General features: G+C 37.9%; 1 protein-coding gene across 37 annotated transcripts in view; it reads right to left on the reverse strand.

The window, feature by feature from the left end:
- SORBS2 (sorbin and SH3 domain containing 2) overlaps positions 1–19,171 on the reverse strand; it is a 405,939-nt gene that overhangs the window by 56,463 nt on the left and 330,305 nt on the right. For 25 of the 37 annotated variants that reach the window (XM_048847985.2, XM_075127865.1, XM_075127864.1 and 22 more), the window contains 4 exons: positions 19,047–19,091; positions 17,619–17,805; positions 11,318–11,432; positions 939–1,022 (listed from right to left, as the gene is read on the reverse strand). In XM_048847985.2, the coding sequence (XP_048703942.1) occupies positions 939–1,022; positions 11,318–11,432; positions 17,619–17,805; positions 19,047–19,091 (431 nt within the window). The remainder of the gene's footprint in view (positions 1–938; positions 1,023–11,317; positions 11,433–17,618; positions 17,806–19,046; positions 19,092–19,171) is intronic. The other 12 variants (XM_048847992.2, XM_048847990.2, XM_048847996.2 and 9 more) reach the window with 3 other exon arrangements.

Raw genomic sequence — 19,171 nt, forward strand, 5'->3', positions numbered from 1 at the left:
GAAAGCTGGAGCAGACCCAAACAGTATGCAGATTCAAGTAGATGTCTAGTTTAAATTAAAACTACCATCACCTATTTAACTATAAAATTATATATCCTGCATGTATGTGTGTGTGGGTGAGGCACACGCACACAAAACGGGCACCATTTAAAAATGCAACGTTGGTGTATTTGTCACTGTAACACTGCAGTTACTGTAGGTGCCTGTGTCAATAAATGTTGAATCCCACACACCTCTCTTTCAACCTCTACCCTCCAAAAGTCAACATTTATTGCCACAGACTCTTGCATTAACTGTAGTATCTACTATACTTAGGATAGAGATGCCATAGTGACAAGCATACCAATGTTGAGTTTCTAAATGGCGTCCACTGTGTGTGGGTGTGTATGTGTATTAAAAGTAGACACATTCCTTCATACAAAACTGAGTGCTTTTGGCTTTAGTCTGTTTGGAATCTATAATTTTTAAAAATGTCTTCTACTCTTGATAATTTAATTAATTTAATTTTCCAAATGCAAAAATTTAGTAAAAGTCGTAATCAATTATGTTTCATATACAACTGATATTACACTTAGCAACTTGTATATACCACTTATTTTATGTAGTCTATGCACCTTAATTAGTGATTAAAATCAGTGTTTTGGCAGATTAAGCACTCAATAAAGAAAATGGCCGAACGTATACACTGGACCCAATTCTGCTGTTCTTTCTCAGGTACAACTCCTACGGACTTTAGTGGGCTATTTTCCTGAGTTGTGAATCAAAAATTGGGCCCATATTACATAGAAACAAATGTTAGCATACACTGATGAAGATGTAATACTGATGAGTTTAATGTAATGAGGAAGATAGACACACGTCTCTTTGGTATTTGGTGAATTGTATTTTAGCAATATATTATCCTGATGTTTAAATATTAATATTCTATCCTCACTTACCGGACATCCAAATTCCAGTTCTGAAAAGAATTTATACCAGGGTTCATTTTCTAAATCTATGTCATCTGGGTTTATATGATCAGTCTGGAGCCGTTGTGAAGGAAAAGGGAAGGAAAAGGCACACACTGAGCAAAGTGCTGGAAATGTCATGTCACATAAACACGACAAACACACACACAAAAAACAAATAATAGGCGGAAAGGGAATGAAATAAACCCAAGAATGAAGATGGGATTCTACATGGAACATGTTTGTTTTTGTCACAGACCACTTGTTTTAAAATGCCTCCTTTTTCAGCTTGCTCTTCCAGTGGTCATTGCATAATGTTACACAGAATATGGAAAATGTCAAGCACTTTAAAAATAATTTTTCAAAAGCTGAGTATTATCTTTGGCAGCATGAACAATTAGGATCTAAAACCTATTATGTGTCCTGTAAAAGAAAGGATCATAATTATAGAACAAATATAATGGCTAGTTGCTTGTTTTGTGTATAACACTTTGTTCAGTACACTTAATGGCAGCATATGAAGATTCCTTGTTAAGAAAACATTTAAATCTGTTTTCTTCTTTAGTGTGTACAAAAAAGTACTCAGACTGACCAATGGTAGATAGACACACATGATTTTAGCAATGTTGCTTTCAGCCACTCTTGGTCTTCTTACGAAAGAAGGCATGTTAATTCTGTATCTTTTCAACCTTAAGCTAAGCACACAGCACAGATAAGCAATATGCATCATGCAGGCATAATTATGTTAAAAAGCCATTTCAGCCTATGTAATGAGTCTGCTATCTATTTAAATCATCTTATTTGAAATTTATATTAGTAGTAATTATGGATTCTGAGTGCTTTTGGTTTTTTAAACAAATCTTTTGTCTAATGCAGACCTTTTGATTTCATTATTTTTATATCGTCAATGCATTAATTTCCATATGAAAATGTTTACATTTTGCAGCAAAAAATGGGAACAAGTATGAATTACCGCTAGTGAGCTGCCACCTTGGCCAACACATCTGGGACGAAAATGAGGATCTCCAAAGTTAAATACATGAGCTGCTACAACTTGAGCTAAAGAACCAAGGCTCTGTAGCTCGGGGCTGTAAAACCTCATGTCCTCTGTGGATTGGCACTGAATGGGACCCTGTACCACACACCTCAGTGGTATAAAATAGCTTAAAGGAAACTGTCCAAGGAGCAGAAAAGTAAGTGACAGAATTCTTCATCCAGCATGAAAAAACAACAGTCCAAAATACTGGCAGCTCCAGTGGGATAAATTTATTTTAAACTTTGTTTTTTAAAATACTTTCCAAAGGGTATTGGATTCTTTTGTGCAGCCTAAAGTGCTCTGTCATTTGGCAGAAAGGTACAGCATACTCTTAGTTTAAAGTTTCTGAAATACAGCCCCCCCCTTATTCTTAAACTCATATGATTGTATTTAAAATGTAGTAATGTGTAGCTATAGTATGCCAGTTTATCATATATCATAAACTAACGTCAGAGGGGTAGCTGTGTTAGTCTGGATCTGTAAAAGCAGCAAAGAGTCCTGAGGCACCTTATAGACTAACAGATGTAGTGGAGCATGAGCTTTCGTGGATCATCCAACGAAGTGGGTATTCACCCACGAAAGCTCATGCTCCAATACGTCTGTTAGTCTATAAGGTGCCACAGGACTCTTTGCCACTCAGAAACTAACTAACCCAATGCCTGCCTGAAGAATGATGTTGGTGATTCAGTAGGCAACACTGCCCTGAATCAAGTTGGAGCCAATGTCTCAATATGATGTTATGGGGCATAGTTAGGTTGACCATATTTCCCAAAGGGAAAATGGGACACCGCATGGGGCTAGCCCCTGGCCTGAGCTGCTTGCCAGAGCCTTGCCCCCTGACCCCACACAGGGCTGGAATTGCTGCTTGCCCGAGCCCTGCCTGCCCCCCCCACCCCCACAAGCCTGGTGCAGGCATTGCTGCTAGCTCAAGCCCTGCCTATCCTCCACCCAAGCCCTGCCTCCTCTCCTGCATGGGGCTGGCATCACTGTTCACACCCTCCTCCCCCCGCATGTTCCTCCACACCCCACTTTTTTTGACAAAAGTGGGCATTTGTCCTCTTTGCTCTTGCCAACTGATCAAGTTGGTAAAAGCAAATGGGACAAATGCCACTTTTGTCAAAAAGTCGGGACAAGGCTTACAAAAGGGATGGGCCTAGCCAAAAACGGGACAAAATACAACATGGTTTTACAAAAGGTAGATCGTGCCAAACCAACCTGATCTCCTTCTTTGAGAAAGTAACAGATTTTTTAGACAAAGGAAACGCAGTGGATCTCATTTACCTAGATTTCAGTAAGGCATTTGATACTATGCCACATGGGGAATTATTAGTTAAATTGGAAAAGACAGGGATCAATATGAAAATTGAAAGGTGGATAAGGAAATGGTTAACAGGGAAACGACAGCGGGTCCTACTGAAAGGTGAACTGTCTGGCTGGAGGGAGGTTACCAGTGGAGTTCCTCAGGGATCAGTTTTGGTACCAATCTTATTTAAACTTTTTATTATTGACCTTGGCACAAAAAGTGGGAGTGTGCTAATAAAGTTTGCGGATGATACAAAGCTGGGAGGTATTGCCAATTTAGAGAGAGACCAGGAAATCATACAGGAAGATCTGGATGACCTTGTAAACCGGAGTAATAGTAATAGGATCAAATTTAATAGTGAGAAGTGCAAGGTGATGCATTTAGGGATTAATAACAAGAATTTTAGTTATAAGCTGGGGACGCATCAATTAAAAGTAACGGAGGAGGAGAAGGACCTTGGAGTGTTGGTTGATCATAGGAGGACTATGAGCCGCCAATGTGATATGGCTGTGAAAAAAGCTAATGCGGTCTTGGGATGCATCAGGCGAGGTATTTCCAGTAGAGATAAGGAAGTTTTAATACCGTTATACAAGGCATTGGTGAAACCTCACCTGGAGTGCAGATGTGTGCAGTTCTGGTCTCCCATGTTTAAGAAGGGTGAATTCAAACTGGAACAGGTACAGAGAAGGGCTACTAGGATGATCCGAGGAATGGGAAACCTGTCTTACAAAAGGAGACTCAAGGAGCTTGGCTTGTTTAGCCTAACCAAAAGAAGGTTGAGGGGAGATATGATTGCTCTCTATAAATATATCAGAGGGATAAATACCGGAGAGGGAGAGGAATTATTTAAGCTCAGTACCAATGTGGACACAAGAACAAATGGATATAAACTGGTCATTGGGAAGTTTAGACTTGAAATTAGATGAAGGTTTCTAACCATCAGAGGAGTGAAGTTTTGGAATAGCCTTCCAAGGGAAGCAGTGGGGGCAAAAGACCTATCTGGCTTTAAGGTTAAACTCGGTAAGTTTATGGAGGAGATTGTATGATGGGATAACATGATTAATTGATCTTTAAATATTCATGGTAAATAGGCCCAATGGCCTGTGATGGGATGTTAGATGGGGTGGGATCTGAGTTACTACAGAGAATTCTTTCCTGGGTATCTGGCTGGTGAATCCTGCCCATATGCTCAGGGTTTAGCTGATCGCCATATTTGGGGTCGGGAAGGAATTTTCCTCCAGGGCAGACTGGAAGAGGCCCTGGAGGTTGTTCGCCTTCCTGTGTAGCATGGGGCATGGGTCACTTGCTGGAGGATTCTCTGCTCCTTGAAGTCTTTAAACCACGATTTGAGGACTTCAATAGCTCAGACATAGGTGAGAGGTTTTTCGCAGGAGTGGGTGGGTGAGATTCTGTGGCCTGCGTTGTGCAGGAGGTTGGACTAGATGATCATAATGGTCCCTTCTGACCTTAGTATCTATGAATCTATGAAAAAGGAACATATGATCACGCTAGGCATAGCGCTGTTTTTTTCATGAAAAAGAATGCTGAGGTCTTGACCATTTACAGTAATTAAACATCCCATGGCAGTTTTCTAGCAGAAATTCAAAGGGTTTGATTTAATCACAACAGATCACCAATCTTGATCTGTTGAACAATTAAGAGCACTACTGAACTATCTAGATCTAGGTATTTATAAGATATTCCTATAGCACCTGAGCACTACCCAAGACTACAGATTTATTCTCATAGCACTCCTCAGATGTAGGGGAAATGTTATTCCAGTTTTACAGATGGGGAACTGAAGCCCAGAGATAAATTACTTGCCTATATCACGTACCAGAGAAGGAAGTGACTTCAGATCTCCTGAGTCATACTCTTATACTCCAGTCATAAGATCATCCTTCATCTCTATAATATTTATAGTTCAATATTACTATGGGCAATCTGCTGTGATTCAATACAACATACCTTCCAAGACTTTAACAGAAAAATTACATTGAATTTGGCTTCGTGAATTGCCCAGTCCAGATTTGCTACTTTATTAGTCTTGAATTAAATGTCTATTTTAGAAGAGCACACAAACTACAGAAGTCTAGTATATGATAACTGAAGAGAGATGAAGACAGTACAAAGGAAAACATCTGAAAAAAATCATGAATGCAGAGAACTAATCAGTAGTACTTCCTACTCTTCAAATTACAATATTTGGACTATTCCATTTTTTGCACACCTTTTTGAAACACACCATGATTCTGAACTAGATAACCTGGGAAAAAAGTAAAAAACTACTGGTTTGTCCTCATTCCCATAGCCTAAGGGCTTGTCTACGCAGTGGGGTAATGTGCTCTGTAGGAGTATGATTGCTAAAGTGCACTTACTGTGCATTAATTGGGCCATGTAGATCCTGCTGGTGCTCTAACACAGTGCTGTTTGAAAGAGTACTATGTTAAGGTGCACTAGGGAACCTTTAGTGCACAACAGGAGAGTCTGCATGGACCAATTAATGCACATCATGTTAGAACGTTTTAGAAAACACAGTTCTGTAAAGCACATTACCTCATGGCGTAGACAAGCCCTGAGTTACACTATATTTAAGACAGAAGAGCATTTTATATAGATTTTCATACCAAAGAGGGCATTTTCCTTAAAGTCACATTGACATATGGAGTAGCCTAACAGTTGGTTCAGGAATTCACAGAGTTAACCTACAGTGAATCAGTGTGTCCTGGATAACAACATTTCCGGCTACACCAACAAAGAAGTCAGTGGTGTTCCTTACAGAAAATGGATCAGTCAGACACTTCGGTTCTATGCTGCATCTCCTGAAACAGGGCGGCCAGAGGGGGCAGTGTGGGGCCAAGTATGCCAGCCCAAAGCAGCTTCAGGGATGGTCTTCCAGACTGTTATGACTCACCAGAGCAGCCCATAGGGATTGAGGTGGAGGCCAGAATCTTACCATTCCTTCTCGCCATCCTAAAACATCTTGATTTAAAAACAAACAGAAGGCTGTATTTCTGTTTGTTCAGAGAAAGCTGGAAATGACAGATTTGTCTGGAGTTTCACAGTCTTTGAATTGTTCAGGACACTTATATAATATCCTGCGAAGAATAGCATGAGTACACAAAGAAATAGAATAACACGAGGCTTTCTCCATGAGGGTAAGACACATTGTTTTGTTTACATATTCAGCAGCAGAGGGCACCATATTAAACCAAAAGGGCATGGTGCAAGTGGTGCAACTATAGCGAACATGGTTACAAGTTTTTTGTAGCAATCATAGTGAGTTTGCTGGACGCTGAGCTCTTCCTCTTTTCAAGTACTGAATAGAGCTTTGGCCATATGACTCCCACTGACTATAATGGGAATCATTCGTCTGAAAAATCTGTTTGGGGCTTTGAAAATGTACATCTTAAACTACATCCTGCATTTCCTGTGTTAGGATCGTATAAGACCAATTGCTTTCACCTGGCTGTCAGTACCCCTCCCCCACTGAACAGATCTTTTTTCTTTGTTCTTCTCACTAGGATTCATAGAAGGGTAAATCTATTTTAACACAAGAAAAGAAATTTTGGTTTTGTCTCCTAAACTAGGTTTGAATAGATCCAGGGGTAACAAGGACATGTAAATCCAAGAAGAATGCTATTCCCTTTATGACATGCTAGTTAACACAAATAACACTGAATACATTTTTAATTACTTATAGCAGGTTGAGAATTTCTCCCACAATGCATAACGATTTAGGAAGACTCTTTATTCTTGTGGCCTTTACAAAGAGTATTCAGCACAACATTCTATCAATGTATTCAAAACACAGGAAAAATTAATGGACAATATGGACTGCATTTTCAAAAGTGGCTCCTATATTTTCATTTGGAATTTTGCCTGGGTGACTTTGATCTACATAAACATGCATTTACAGGCACAAACCACGTGTATATGTGAAAAGTGTGGAGTTAAATAGCTACTGACCCAATTTCCTTGTACAAAAATCCAACATTCTGTGGATGGATATTCAGAGGCAAGGTTGAGGTCTCTTTGGAAATATGGCCAGTGTGTTTATCATGACTTTGTCTTAATTTGCCCCTTCTATTCTTGGTCCCTAAAAGGAATCACTCTACTTGTTTTCTTATGGCTGTTTTGGCTCCAGGTCCATTACTGGTTGGTTAGTTCTTGTGTCTGTGACAACAAAGCATCTCTTTAATGAGTTAGAGAGCTGAATTTCTAATTCCAGCTTCAAGGAATTTAAAATAACATTCCTGGTTGATACAAAGGACCATTCCAGTTCAGACGCTGATTTTGTGTGTTCTAATAACAAGCTTGTAAAGTTAGAGCCAAACAAATCTGAACGCTGTAGGTAAAAAATCAGACCCAAATTTCTCCACACAGGCACAAAAAAGTTTACGGCTCCTTGCTGTTACTGCTAAAGGACATATAGTAATACTTTTGTATTTCTGTCCATATTAAGATTAATGAGTCCTCTTGCATATGAAGTCAATGTGAATTTTGCATTTAAAACAACTGCAAGATCAGGCCCATTGTAAAAAAGTTCAGACTTGAAATTGATCTAATGTGAAATTATCAAACTCTGGTGTTGCCCTTATATAATATGCATTAAATACCTACTAAAAATCTACCACTTGTCACATCAAACATTTTTATAAGCACCTTTTTGTAGGATCACCAAAAACTTTCTTTGCTGGCTTTATTGCAGATGTAGACTAATACCATGTTCCTAGGCCTGGCATAACATCAGTGATGCTGGTGTACAAATAAGCAAAGAAAGTCACCTTTAGTTCCATTAGAAACCTGGGAAAATATATTTGCCAAATGCAAAAGGATTAATTTGGTAGAGAACAAAATTTTAAGTTTGTAAGAGTAAAATAAATCCGAAGTATTAAATACTAATTAACTACCTTATTTTAAATTCATAAGTAAGTGATAATTCTATGTATTTATTAGGCTACTGAATCAGATACTACCTTACCTGGTATTTAGCTGCTGGGAGACTATTCCACAGCCTAATACGTTTCACTGTCAAGATGCTTTTCCTAAAATTCTGTCTTTTATTTTTCTTTAATTTCATTCTGTTGCTCCTAGTTATACTCTCCAAAGCAGCATCCTAAATAATTCCTCTTCCTCCTCATGGTTTATACTCTTCAATATTGGTAGACATCCTCAATAGTCTCTTACCAAGCTATGCATATTCAGTCATTTTATCTTTACTCATAAGCCAATCTGCTCCAATCCCCTTAACATTTTTGTTGCTGTTCTCTGGACTCCCTCAGCTTTGTCAATATCTTTCTTCTAATGTGCCTAGAATTGAAAGCAACATGCCAGGTATGTCACAATAGAGTCACACAGAAAGGACCTATTACCTCCCTCCTTTGTGATGTGAGGCTGCTGCACACATGATGCTGCAGCCTTAAATTGCATTGGCCTTTTTTGTATCCATAGCACATAGCAAATCAGACATGATTTTGTAATCTATCACTCATAAATCTTTTTCAGCATTACTGTTTCCCAGGCTGCTCCCTACCATTCAGTACATGGCTTTTGAATTATTTGTCTGCATACATATTAGTTTGCATTTTTCCAAGATGAATCTCATTTTGTTATTTTCTTCTTATGTTTCTAATCTCTCTAGGTCTCTTTGAAATGGTCACAATTTAGTATCATCTGAAAATTTCACTAGCATTCTGTTCACTTCCTCTTCTAGATCACTGAGGAAGATATTGAATGATACTGAACCTACCATAGATTTTAGCAGACTCTTCTACTCTCTTAACTTGATACAATGCCATGGATCATTTTCCTTTGTCTAGTTTTTTAGCCAGTATTCAATTGAATTTGCCATGTAAGATTTAATGAATACAGTATACAATGCTTTAATTAAATCTAAATGTATTGTATATTGCATACTGCCTTTCCTTCATCCATTAATATTGTAATTCTGCCAGAAAAGTAATATATTACTTCATGTAACTTAACTTTTATAATCAATAACAGTTACTCAGTGGAAATTTCTAAACTGATGTTATTCTGATAGCTTAGCACTGTGTGAATTTAGAATCTGCTCAAAAGGAAGCCATCTTAGGGGCAGCACACTGTATTTGCTACTGTATTTTACATAAATTCCTCATTACTATTTTGAAAACTGAAATACATAGCATTGAAATGTTCCCCTCCCCTGAATTTATTAATACTGTAGTTACACTGTCACATTTTGAGAACACTTGCTGTGCAAAGAGATGATTGCCTGTAACTACATCAGCCATGTCTGATCTTGCAACCTTTGGAGTAGTTCACTGACTTGCAAAGAGTCTGTATAAGGATTACTTGTGAAAGAAAAGGTTGCATGATTAGGCCCCAAATCCTCCCCATCCAATCAGAAAAGAGGAAAGCTTTTCTACTGGAAAAGCTTATTTTATTTGCTTAAGAAATTTCCAGCAATGGTCAAATATTTTTAGATAAAAAATCTTATTTTCTTAAAATCTTAAAACTTATTTAATCATATCTCTATTAAAGTTGAACAATTATATTATCACATTCCTCAGCATTGAAGGCCCAGTATGAAATTACTTATTTATTTTTCATACCAGAAAATCAAATTTATTAGAGATGTGTGTCCTCACATGAAATATCTCTAATTTTCAAAATGTCAGTTTTTACCTTCAGCCTGCCACCTCTCACTTGCTGAAGACTGTCTTCAATTGAAAAGGTTGGTAAATGACCCTATCCGTAATACAGCCACTGTGATAGAAAAATCACTCAGCAAAAGTATAATTACTTTTTCACAGATTTGTAAATTCAGCTTGACAATAAAATTACCAACTCTCATAAGTCAGGGACATTTTGGTAAATCATTAGAACTAGTAATTAGTTCAGTCAGTTTAAATGGCCTGTGCTGAAAAGTGAAATTTCCCTTTGAAAGAAAGTCCCAGTTCTGTAAGAGCCCTATTTCATGGAGTCACACAGCTTGCTATGGAAGCTAGTTAACTGGACCCACATTATTACATAAACCATAGAGAAATATGATGAAACAGAGCCATCAGTGCAATTATTTAACATACTGTTGACATACTATATATGCCACAATCCATGCATGCGATACATTTATTTATTTTTCGATTAATAAAATGAGCCCTCTGAATTTATGTATAATAATACTAACATAATAATTATAATGTTATAATACTAATATTATAATACTATGCATAATAATTACATAAACTCCCCCTTAAAACATGACTCCATCAACCATTGCATCTCGCAGAAAAAAGATAACATGATATGCATCAATCTCCATAAATGACGGGGTATTGGAACACTACCAGGGTACAGTAGAAGAGCTGGTTGCATATGCCTTTTCAGTGAATGGAAACTTAGATTAGTGATAATTTTGCAAGCATTAGATTTTAGCCTTATTAGACATGCGTGTGAGGAATCTCACAACTACAGACATATGGCTCAGAAAACAGCAATAAAAATTTTTTAGTCACAGGTTAGTGTACAGGCAACACAATGTTCTTGAGAGGATACCATTAGGCACATATCCAGACAACACAGTGTAGGATTTTTTTTCTGGACTATCTAGTGACTTACCACCACAGGCAGGTGCATAACTCCTATGTTAATCATATGTGTTGATAAAATTATTGTAACCAGGTGACAAACTGAGTGCTGGATATGCATTCAAATTGCAACAAGTAGTTTCCATGAACTTACATCTAACATGTGAAATCTAAAAGGAGGTTAATTTCTCACAGTGATTCTTTGACTTCTTTTTAATGCCAAAGAAGCTAAATTAACAAGTAAATCAACAAGTACAAGTAAATCAAACCAATCCCAAATTATCTACACAACCATCCAGGAGGATCAAGGCAGAATTTTCCATGTGAGCTGACCAAACTCCAAATACAAAAGTGGAAATTCAATACTAACTAGTTATAATTTGCAGTTAAAATAATAAGCACAAATTTAACTCTCACTAAGCCTTTTGTTGTGGGAACACGTTTCATATACACCTCTTACCGGTCTTTCATGTTCAAGAATTGATGACTTTCCCGGCTCATATTCAAAAATACTTCTTGGTTCAGAACGGAATTTGCGGGTATCTACTTTTCTGTCAGGAGGATCCCAGTCATTTCTAAATAACAAACATAAACAGTTGAGCGGGATTGTCTTTTCCACCAACACTGCAGCTCTGTAAAAGGCATATACATATGTCAGCAGTTACACTGCACCATACAACTTGCTCTCTCTTCCCACCCTCAATCATGAAAGTTACAACCAACCTCACCAGGTTCCGCAATGACAGAAAACATGCAGATTTTAGTCTACTGGATGTGGATTTTATTCTACATTTTTAGTACATACTAGAGATAAAATCCTGCTTGTCTTACTCACACAGTTAGTCCATTGACTTCAAGGGGCTATTCACAAGAGGAAAGTGAACAGGATTTGGCCCAAAACGCATGAATAGAATATTAAGACAAAGACATAACCCTCAAAGGGAAGGAATATGAATTAAGCAAAGCTTAGCCCCCGTAACTTACTCCATGTGTCTATGCCTGTCTACACTGGTCTTTTTCTTTCCTACTATTGCTAGCACTGGTGCGGCTTTACTGGTGATAGCAATAGTGGAGATGCTAGCGTAATGTTTGTTCCACAGTAAATCTGAAATGTATATAGAAAGGTTTTTATGCATTTGAAATGTACAATAAAAGAAGTAAACATGACTAAATCCCCTCACAATATTATTATAGATATTGATATCAATTATTGATATACATTTCCCACCACTGTTGTTCCATATGTCATAGCAATGGTGGGAGTGGTAATGTAGACAGGATACAACCAGTATTTTTACCACTATACTGGGTGTATCAGCTCTGAGCAGGTTGAGATGACACAGTAGTTAAAATGCTGGTGGCCATCAGAAGCATTTATTGTATCGTACATATAAATCCAGTAAAACTTAAAGACGCTTTAATTGTATAGGTAAATGCTAAATGCTTTAGTCACTGGACAAAGCTTTCACAAATATATACTGATTAAATTACATAGTTAGCAAAATGTTTCATGCTCGATAACTTCAGGAACAATATTTAAAGAAAATAGTATAATGGATGCTCTGTATGCTGATCTATAGCTGTATTCTTCTCACTTGTTTGTGTCCAGATACACTGTTCAACTGGAAGTTTGCTTAATCAAATAAATGATCATTTCAGTTCATCTTTATAAGCTCTTCAGGTCAGGCACCTTGAGTGCAATTCTGGTCCTACTTATTCAATGGGAGTTGACTTCAATAGCACCAAGATTTCATCCATTATCTTCATAACTATAAATTGCCTAGCAGCTTGTTGGTGCTATCCACTAAAAGAAATCACTTGTATTCTATTTTAATTAGTTTCTTATATTGCATCCCTCACCATAATATCTCAGCACTTATTTGGACTACATTTCATTCGTGGTTGTCAGCTAGTTGTTATAATGGCAGGAACTTTCATTTCAGGGCAGTTTTTGCCATCGCTAGCCTTATTGTATTTAGGATGACTGCAGCCTACGTGTCTTTTTAATTAGAAATGTGGCAAATGGCCCACCAGTAACTCATGGGGAAGAGTCGCTGGTAATTGCTGCATGTGTTCACAGTAAAAACTAGCAAACCTTGGTAAATTATGTCAGCCTATGTTGCATCATATGATGTGACATAGCTTGAAGTGACCTGACATTAAGCAAAGCATATGTCATGTTTTATCATGTGCTTAAAAAAAATATCTATACAGTAGCTTTTCTGTTGAAAGTACACAGCACAGGTATGTTTGCAGGAGCAAGTGCTGGGATTCAGATATCTCTGCTGTTGGATTATTGTACATTTCAAGCAAAGTAAAACCACCTCGTTCACTTACTGTATATTTTAACTGGGAAGAAATTATGGTTTCAGAGCAGAAAATTGAAATTATACCTCCCAAGAATGTGTTCTGTATAGGCTGCATTTTATTCAAAATAATTCAGAGAATTTAAGTCATTTTAAAGACTAAAAGATGCCATTAAAATTTACATTCATACTCATTTTACTTCATTTACAATTTTTAGCCCTTAAACCCTTATGTGCTGTGACTTCTTCTGTTTAACTGATAATGTGAAGCATACCATATCTTGCCTCCCAGATCCAAAGATGTTATGCATGTGGACCCTAAACCTTCTTAGGTGAGGGTTTAAATGCTTTGGTTTCATAGACAATTAAAAATCTCCTAGTGGCAAGAAAGACTCACTCTTTTAATGCTGGTGCCATGGCTGACTGGTCATGAGTACACAAAGCTAAAGACTTCAGAATTCCCCAATCTGGAGAACTTGGATTTCTTCTGTCAGTCTCGTCATCCACAGGATTAAAATAGAGAGGTGACATATCCAAATTAATGCTGGAATGGTTTCCTCCAAGCAGAATGAATTGCAAGAGACCTTGGTTCCTGGCTCCTAAAAGGATCTTCACTCTATCTGGCCAGGTGGCAGGACTATCACCGCAACTCCAGAATTTGGGTAGAGGTAAGCGGTTCTGCATTTCTGTACGGCATGCTAACAAAAGCCTTTGTGAGGCACCTACACTGTAATCACTAGTAGAGGTTCTTATCCTGCCCTAGCCAACCAGACCATGGCAACAGCCATCAAGCTTAAACAATGTATCCAGTTCTGGAAAAACTAAGGCCCTAAGGTACAGAAGACAGACAGGAAAGCAAAAGCAATTTATTTTCACCTGATATAAGACATTTCTTAAAACAGAAACCAAACCAATTAAACTTGGGTCTAAGTGCTTACTCCTGAGTGGTTCATTCGCGCTATTAGAATCATTATTATATGATCACAGAATATTACAATATTATGAGATTAAAATACATTACATTCTACTCCTTGCTCACACTGATAATAGAGTAAAACAAATTAGTTATCTTTTAGAAAGTATTTATATACAGGTATTTTGAAAAGCTGCAATGATAGGATCAATTGGTTGAATGTTCAAAAGCTCCTAATTTTCTTTTCCTACAATACATTCAGTAGATTACTAAGGGATTTTTTGTTTGATTGTTGTTTTTCAAATTCAGTGTCTGATAAAGTTTATTATTCATTGCATAGCATTCCTTTTATAGATATAAAAGACATTTCCTGCTATCAACAAGACAGAATGGGCCAAATTCTGCTCTCATTTATATGGTGCATCCAAGATACTGGAGGTTGCATCCATAACTTGGAGCAGAATTTGGCACAATTTTGTTTTCTTAAAACGCATTGCTGTTAATATTTAGAAATAGTTAATGTAAAACTGGATTTTGAAATAGTACTTGCAACTGTGCTGAAATTTCTAGGGTCTGCATGTATGAAAATAAAAAGTTTGCTCCAGCACTGGAACTTGTAATTGCAATAAATAGTACAGCACTTTTCATTTAATCTGATCTTCTTTGACTAAAGGGAGAGGGGATTCTTTCCTGAACTAACAGGATTTAGCTCTTGGGGGGCTGAATATTAATTCCAACACTATGATTTGTGCTACTGCAGCAAGAGAGGCAGGAAAATGGGGAGAAAATGCCCAAGTCCCTTCAATCTGAAACCCTTCTTCTGCTTCAAAAGAAGAGATAGGGAAAGGGGGAGGAGGATATGGAATTTTCCTCATCATGTCTCCAAAGATGTGCCCCACAAACATCTCAGATGGGTTCACACAGCTTGTACTATGGGGCTAAAAACAGCCATGTAGACATTTGGGTTTGGGCTGGACCTCTGAGTCCCACCCATCTCACCTGGTTTCAGAACCCAAGCTCCAGCCTGAATGGGAACATAGAATCATAGAATATCAGAGTTGGAAGGGACCCCTGAAGGTCATCTAGTCCAACCCCCTGCTCGAAGCAGGACCAATTCCCAGTTAAATCATCCCAGCCAGGGCTTTGTCAAGCCTGTTATTGTTCTTCTACAAACATCTACAAAGCTGTTTTTAGTGCTGCAGTGTGAGCCTGGTGAGCCAGAGTCTGTAGACCCAGGCTCTTAGACTTGCCACCACTGGTGATTTTTTGGAGTGCAGATGTACCCAAGGTCTCAAACTACTTTTATGCATCAGCACAAAGTCATAGTGAGAAATGGTCACTACAGCTTGGATCATTCTGAAATATAGGAGGCAGGTCAGTTCCATGGAAAAGAATGGATGTTCAATATGCTTTATAAGGTATCACTTGCACAAGACTTCCTATGCTCCTTAAATACCAGTGCCAGACAAGACAGCATCAAGCATGGTGCCCACACTGGAACAATAACATCATTTAATATCTGAATGCCCCATTGAGTCATGGCCTTGTTCTCATAAGAACATAAGAATGCCATACTGGATCAAACCAATGGTCCATCCAGCCCAGTGTCTTGTCTTCCGACAGTGGCCAATGCCAGGTGCTTCACAGGGAATGAACAGAAAACGGCAGTTTATCAGATGATCCAGTCCCAGCTTCTGGCAGTCAGAGGTTTAGAGCATGGGGTGTGTCCATGATCATCATGGCTAACAGCCATTGATGGATCCATCCTCCATGAATTTATCTCATTCTTTTTGAACCCGGTTATAGTTTTGGCCTTCACAACATCCCCCGGCAATGAGTTCCACAGGCTGACTGGGCGTTGTGTGAATAAATACTTCCTTATGTTTGTTTTAAAGCTACTGCCCATTAATTTCATCGGGTGACCCCTGGTTCTTGTGTTGTGTGAAGGGATAAATAACACTTCCTTATTCAATTTTATAATACCATTCATGATTTCATAGACCTCTATCATATACCTCCTTAGTTATCTCTTTTCTAAGATGAACAGTTCTAGTCATTTAATCTCTCCTCATATGAAAGCAGTTCCATACCCCAATTTTTGTTGCCCTTCTTTGTACTTTTTTCAATTCAAATACATCTTTTTTGAGATAGGGCAACCAGATCTGCAAACTGTATTAAAGGTGTGGGCATATCATGGATTTATAGTGGTATTATGATATTTTCTGTCTTATTATCTATCCCTTTCCTAATAGTTCCTAACATTGTTAGCTTTTTTGACTGCCGCTGCAAATTGAGCAGAAGTTTTCAGAGAACTATCTACAATGAATCCAAGATCTCTTTCCTGAGTGATAACAGCTAATTTAGACCCCATCATTTTCTATGTATAATTGGGATTATGTTTTCCAATATGCATTACTTTGCATTTATCAACACTGAATTTCATCTGCCATTTTTTTGCCCAGTCACCTCATTTTGAGATCCCTTTGTAACTCTTCAGTCAGCTTTGGACTTAACTATATACATTTATTTTGTATCATCTGCAAACTTTGACACCTCTGGCGTCTTTTTTAAAAACCAGAGTTACATTAGCTATCCTCTAGTCATCTGGTAGAGAGGCAATATGTGCACTATCACAGTTAGCAGTTCTGCAATTTCATATTTAATTTCCTTCAGAATTCTTGGGTGAATAACTTCTGGTCTGGTGACTTATGACTGTTTCATTTATCAATTTGTTCCAAAACCTCTTCTCTTGACACCTCAATCTGGGGCAGTGCCTCAGATTTGTCACCTAAAAAGAATGGCTTAAGTGTGGAAATATAAAAATTGTCAATATTTAGTCATCTTCCTTCATGTAATGTAATTGAATGGGACTCTTTTTCTCTTCAGTTCCTGCCTGTACTTTATCAACTTCTCTCCAGTCCTATTTACTAGGATACAGGATATCCCCTTTAATAAATCCCTTCCTAAGGAGTGTCTCTGTCTGATTCATGTGAGCCCTCTACAACCTTTTTAATTTTACATGCCAGTAATCTGGTTTCATTTTGGTTCAGATGGAGCCCATCCTTCCTGTACAGGCTGCTCCTTTCCAAAAAGGTTCCACAGTTCCTAATAAACCTAAATCCCTCCTCCAAACACCATCATCTCATCCACACATTGAGATAATGCAATTTTTCTGCCTCTCTAACGCAGCCTGCGGGTGGAACTGGAAACATTTCAGATAATGCTATCATGGAGGTCCTGGACTTTAATCTCTTACCTAATAGACTAAACTTGGCTTCCAGGACCTCTATCCTTCTTTTCCTATGTCACTGGTACCTAAATGTACCACGACCACTGGCACCTACCCGGCACTGCATATACGTCTATCTATATGTCTCAAGAGGACCGCAACCTTCGTATCTGCCAGGCAATTCACCATGCAGTTCTCCCGATGATCACAAACCCAATTGTCTCATGCTACTTCTACAGCCATTACTTTTATTAGTTGATTACAATGTTGTATTTACTATAGACTGTTTCCCCCTACCAGGAAATCTGCTTACTTTTCTAGTGTAGACCTCTCTCTTGGACGAAGTGGTGGGACCGGAGGTGGTACATGTGGAGGAGGTATCGGGGAGGAGACCTTAAAGGCATCAGTGCCATTGTCAGAAATACTTTTAGACAATGGTCTGTATGTCTGTGTCTTTGCAGCAGGGTGTGGCTGAGTGGGGAGGGATGGGCTGTAGCTACCTAAAGTAAAACAGAACATAGAAACAACCAAAATGCATATCAGTAAAACACCAAACATTCATTTAACAAATCTGGGACATCGAAACCTTGTAAGTTTTAGAAACACATCGGTGAGTATTGTGTGCATTTTCAAATAATTATTATAGAACTATATATGGCCCCTCTTACCTGCCCCACCCCCAGAGGCTCAGGACATTACATGGGAATTAATCACCAGCTGGGGGGAGATAATGTCTGAGGTGCAATTAACTGCAACCTGTTATTAGTCCCCCAGAACTGTCCTGCCCTCAGCTGTTATTGGTGTCATCGGCTGAGAAGGAAAAAGAAATAGACACGCCTTTTTCATTCTTTTTAATGAATGTTCTTTGGGTTTGTATGTAAGAGCATCTCTACATAATTAGATTTGTGGACAATTACCCAGACAAATGTCTTGGCTAAGCTCTCAAGAGTCCATTTGGGTCATGAACCTTGGATATACACACATATTCTTGATAACACATAAAATATCAGCATGGGAGCCCCATTGAAAGCAATATGAAAATTTAAATTAAAGAACTCTTAAAAGTGCTTTTTGCATAACATACAATACTTTGTGTGTGTAAATTTCATTCACATGATAAGGAGCTTTTGTTGTAGTAAAATATCTCTGCAGTATGATTCCCGTCTTCTGAAAGATTTGAAATTTATATATCTGTTATAGGAATAATATATTACTTTTTTAGTGCTAAATAATGTCAATTCCAGAATGAAAAATTAATAAGATAACAAAATAGAAGCATCATAATTTGGTATTCTTAATGTAGTATAATCTAAAAATATGGCAGTTGTATACAACATACTGCACCGTGCTTATCTTCATCTGTATATGTATTTACAGTTAACACTTTCATACTGCACTTTACTCTTTAGTTTAATATTCAAGACTCAAACTGTTCACTATCATTAGTGAGAATAAATATAATTTAGTCAGAGATTACAACATTACAGTATATCCCATCTGCACTGAGAGGGCCACATCTGCAGTACATGTCTGATTAATTCTGTAGTAAGAAAGAAACCAAAATGAGGCTTTGCCACATTTGGTGAACAAAGACACAAACATGCACAAACAGAAATAAAAAAGAATGATGAAATTTTGTTTGTTACACAAACTTAATAAGAGCAGGCCTAAGTGGTTAGCTACCACTGTTGCTTGCTAACACTAACAAAAGACTCATTGGAAGTGAGGGAATAACTCCTACCAGTATTATATGCATATGCAGCATTATACATGTCTGTGCCGTCGTCTATAAAGAGAAATATATATGTTACAGTAGTGCAATAGCTTTCAGTATATCATAGTAAGCAGCTTTGTCTTTGCAAATAC

The sequence above is a fragment of the Caretta caretta genome, chromosome 4, assembly GCF_965140235.1.
Source record: "Caretta caretta isolate rCarCar2 chromosome 4, rCarCar1.hap1, whole genome shotgun sequence".
NCBI lineage: Eukaryota > Metazoa > Chordata > Testudines > Cheloniidae > Caretta > Caretta caretta.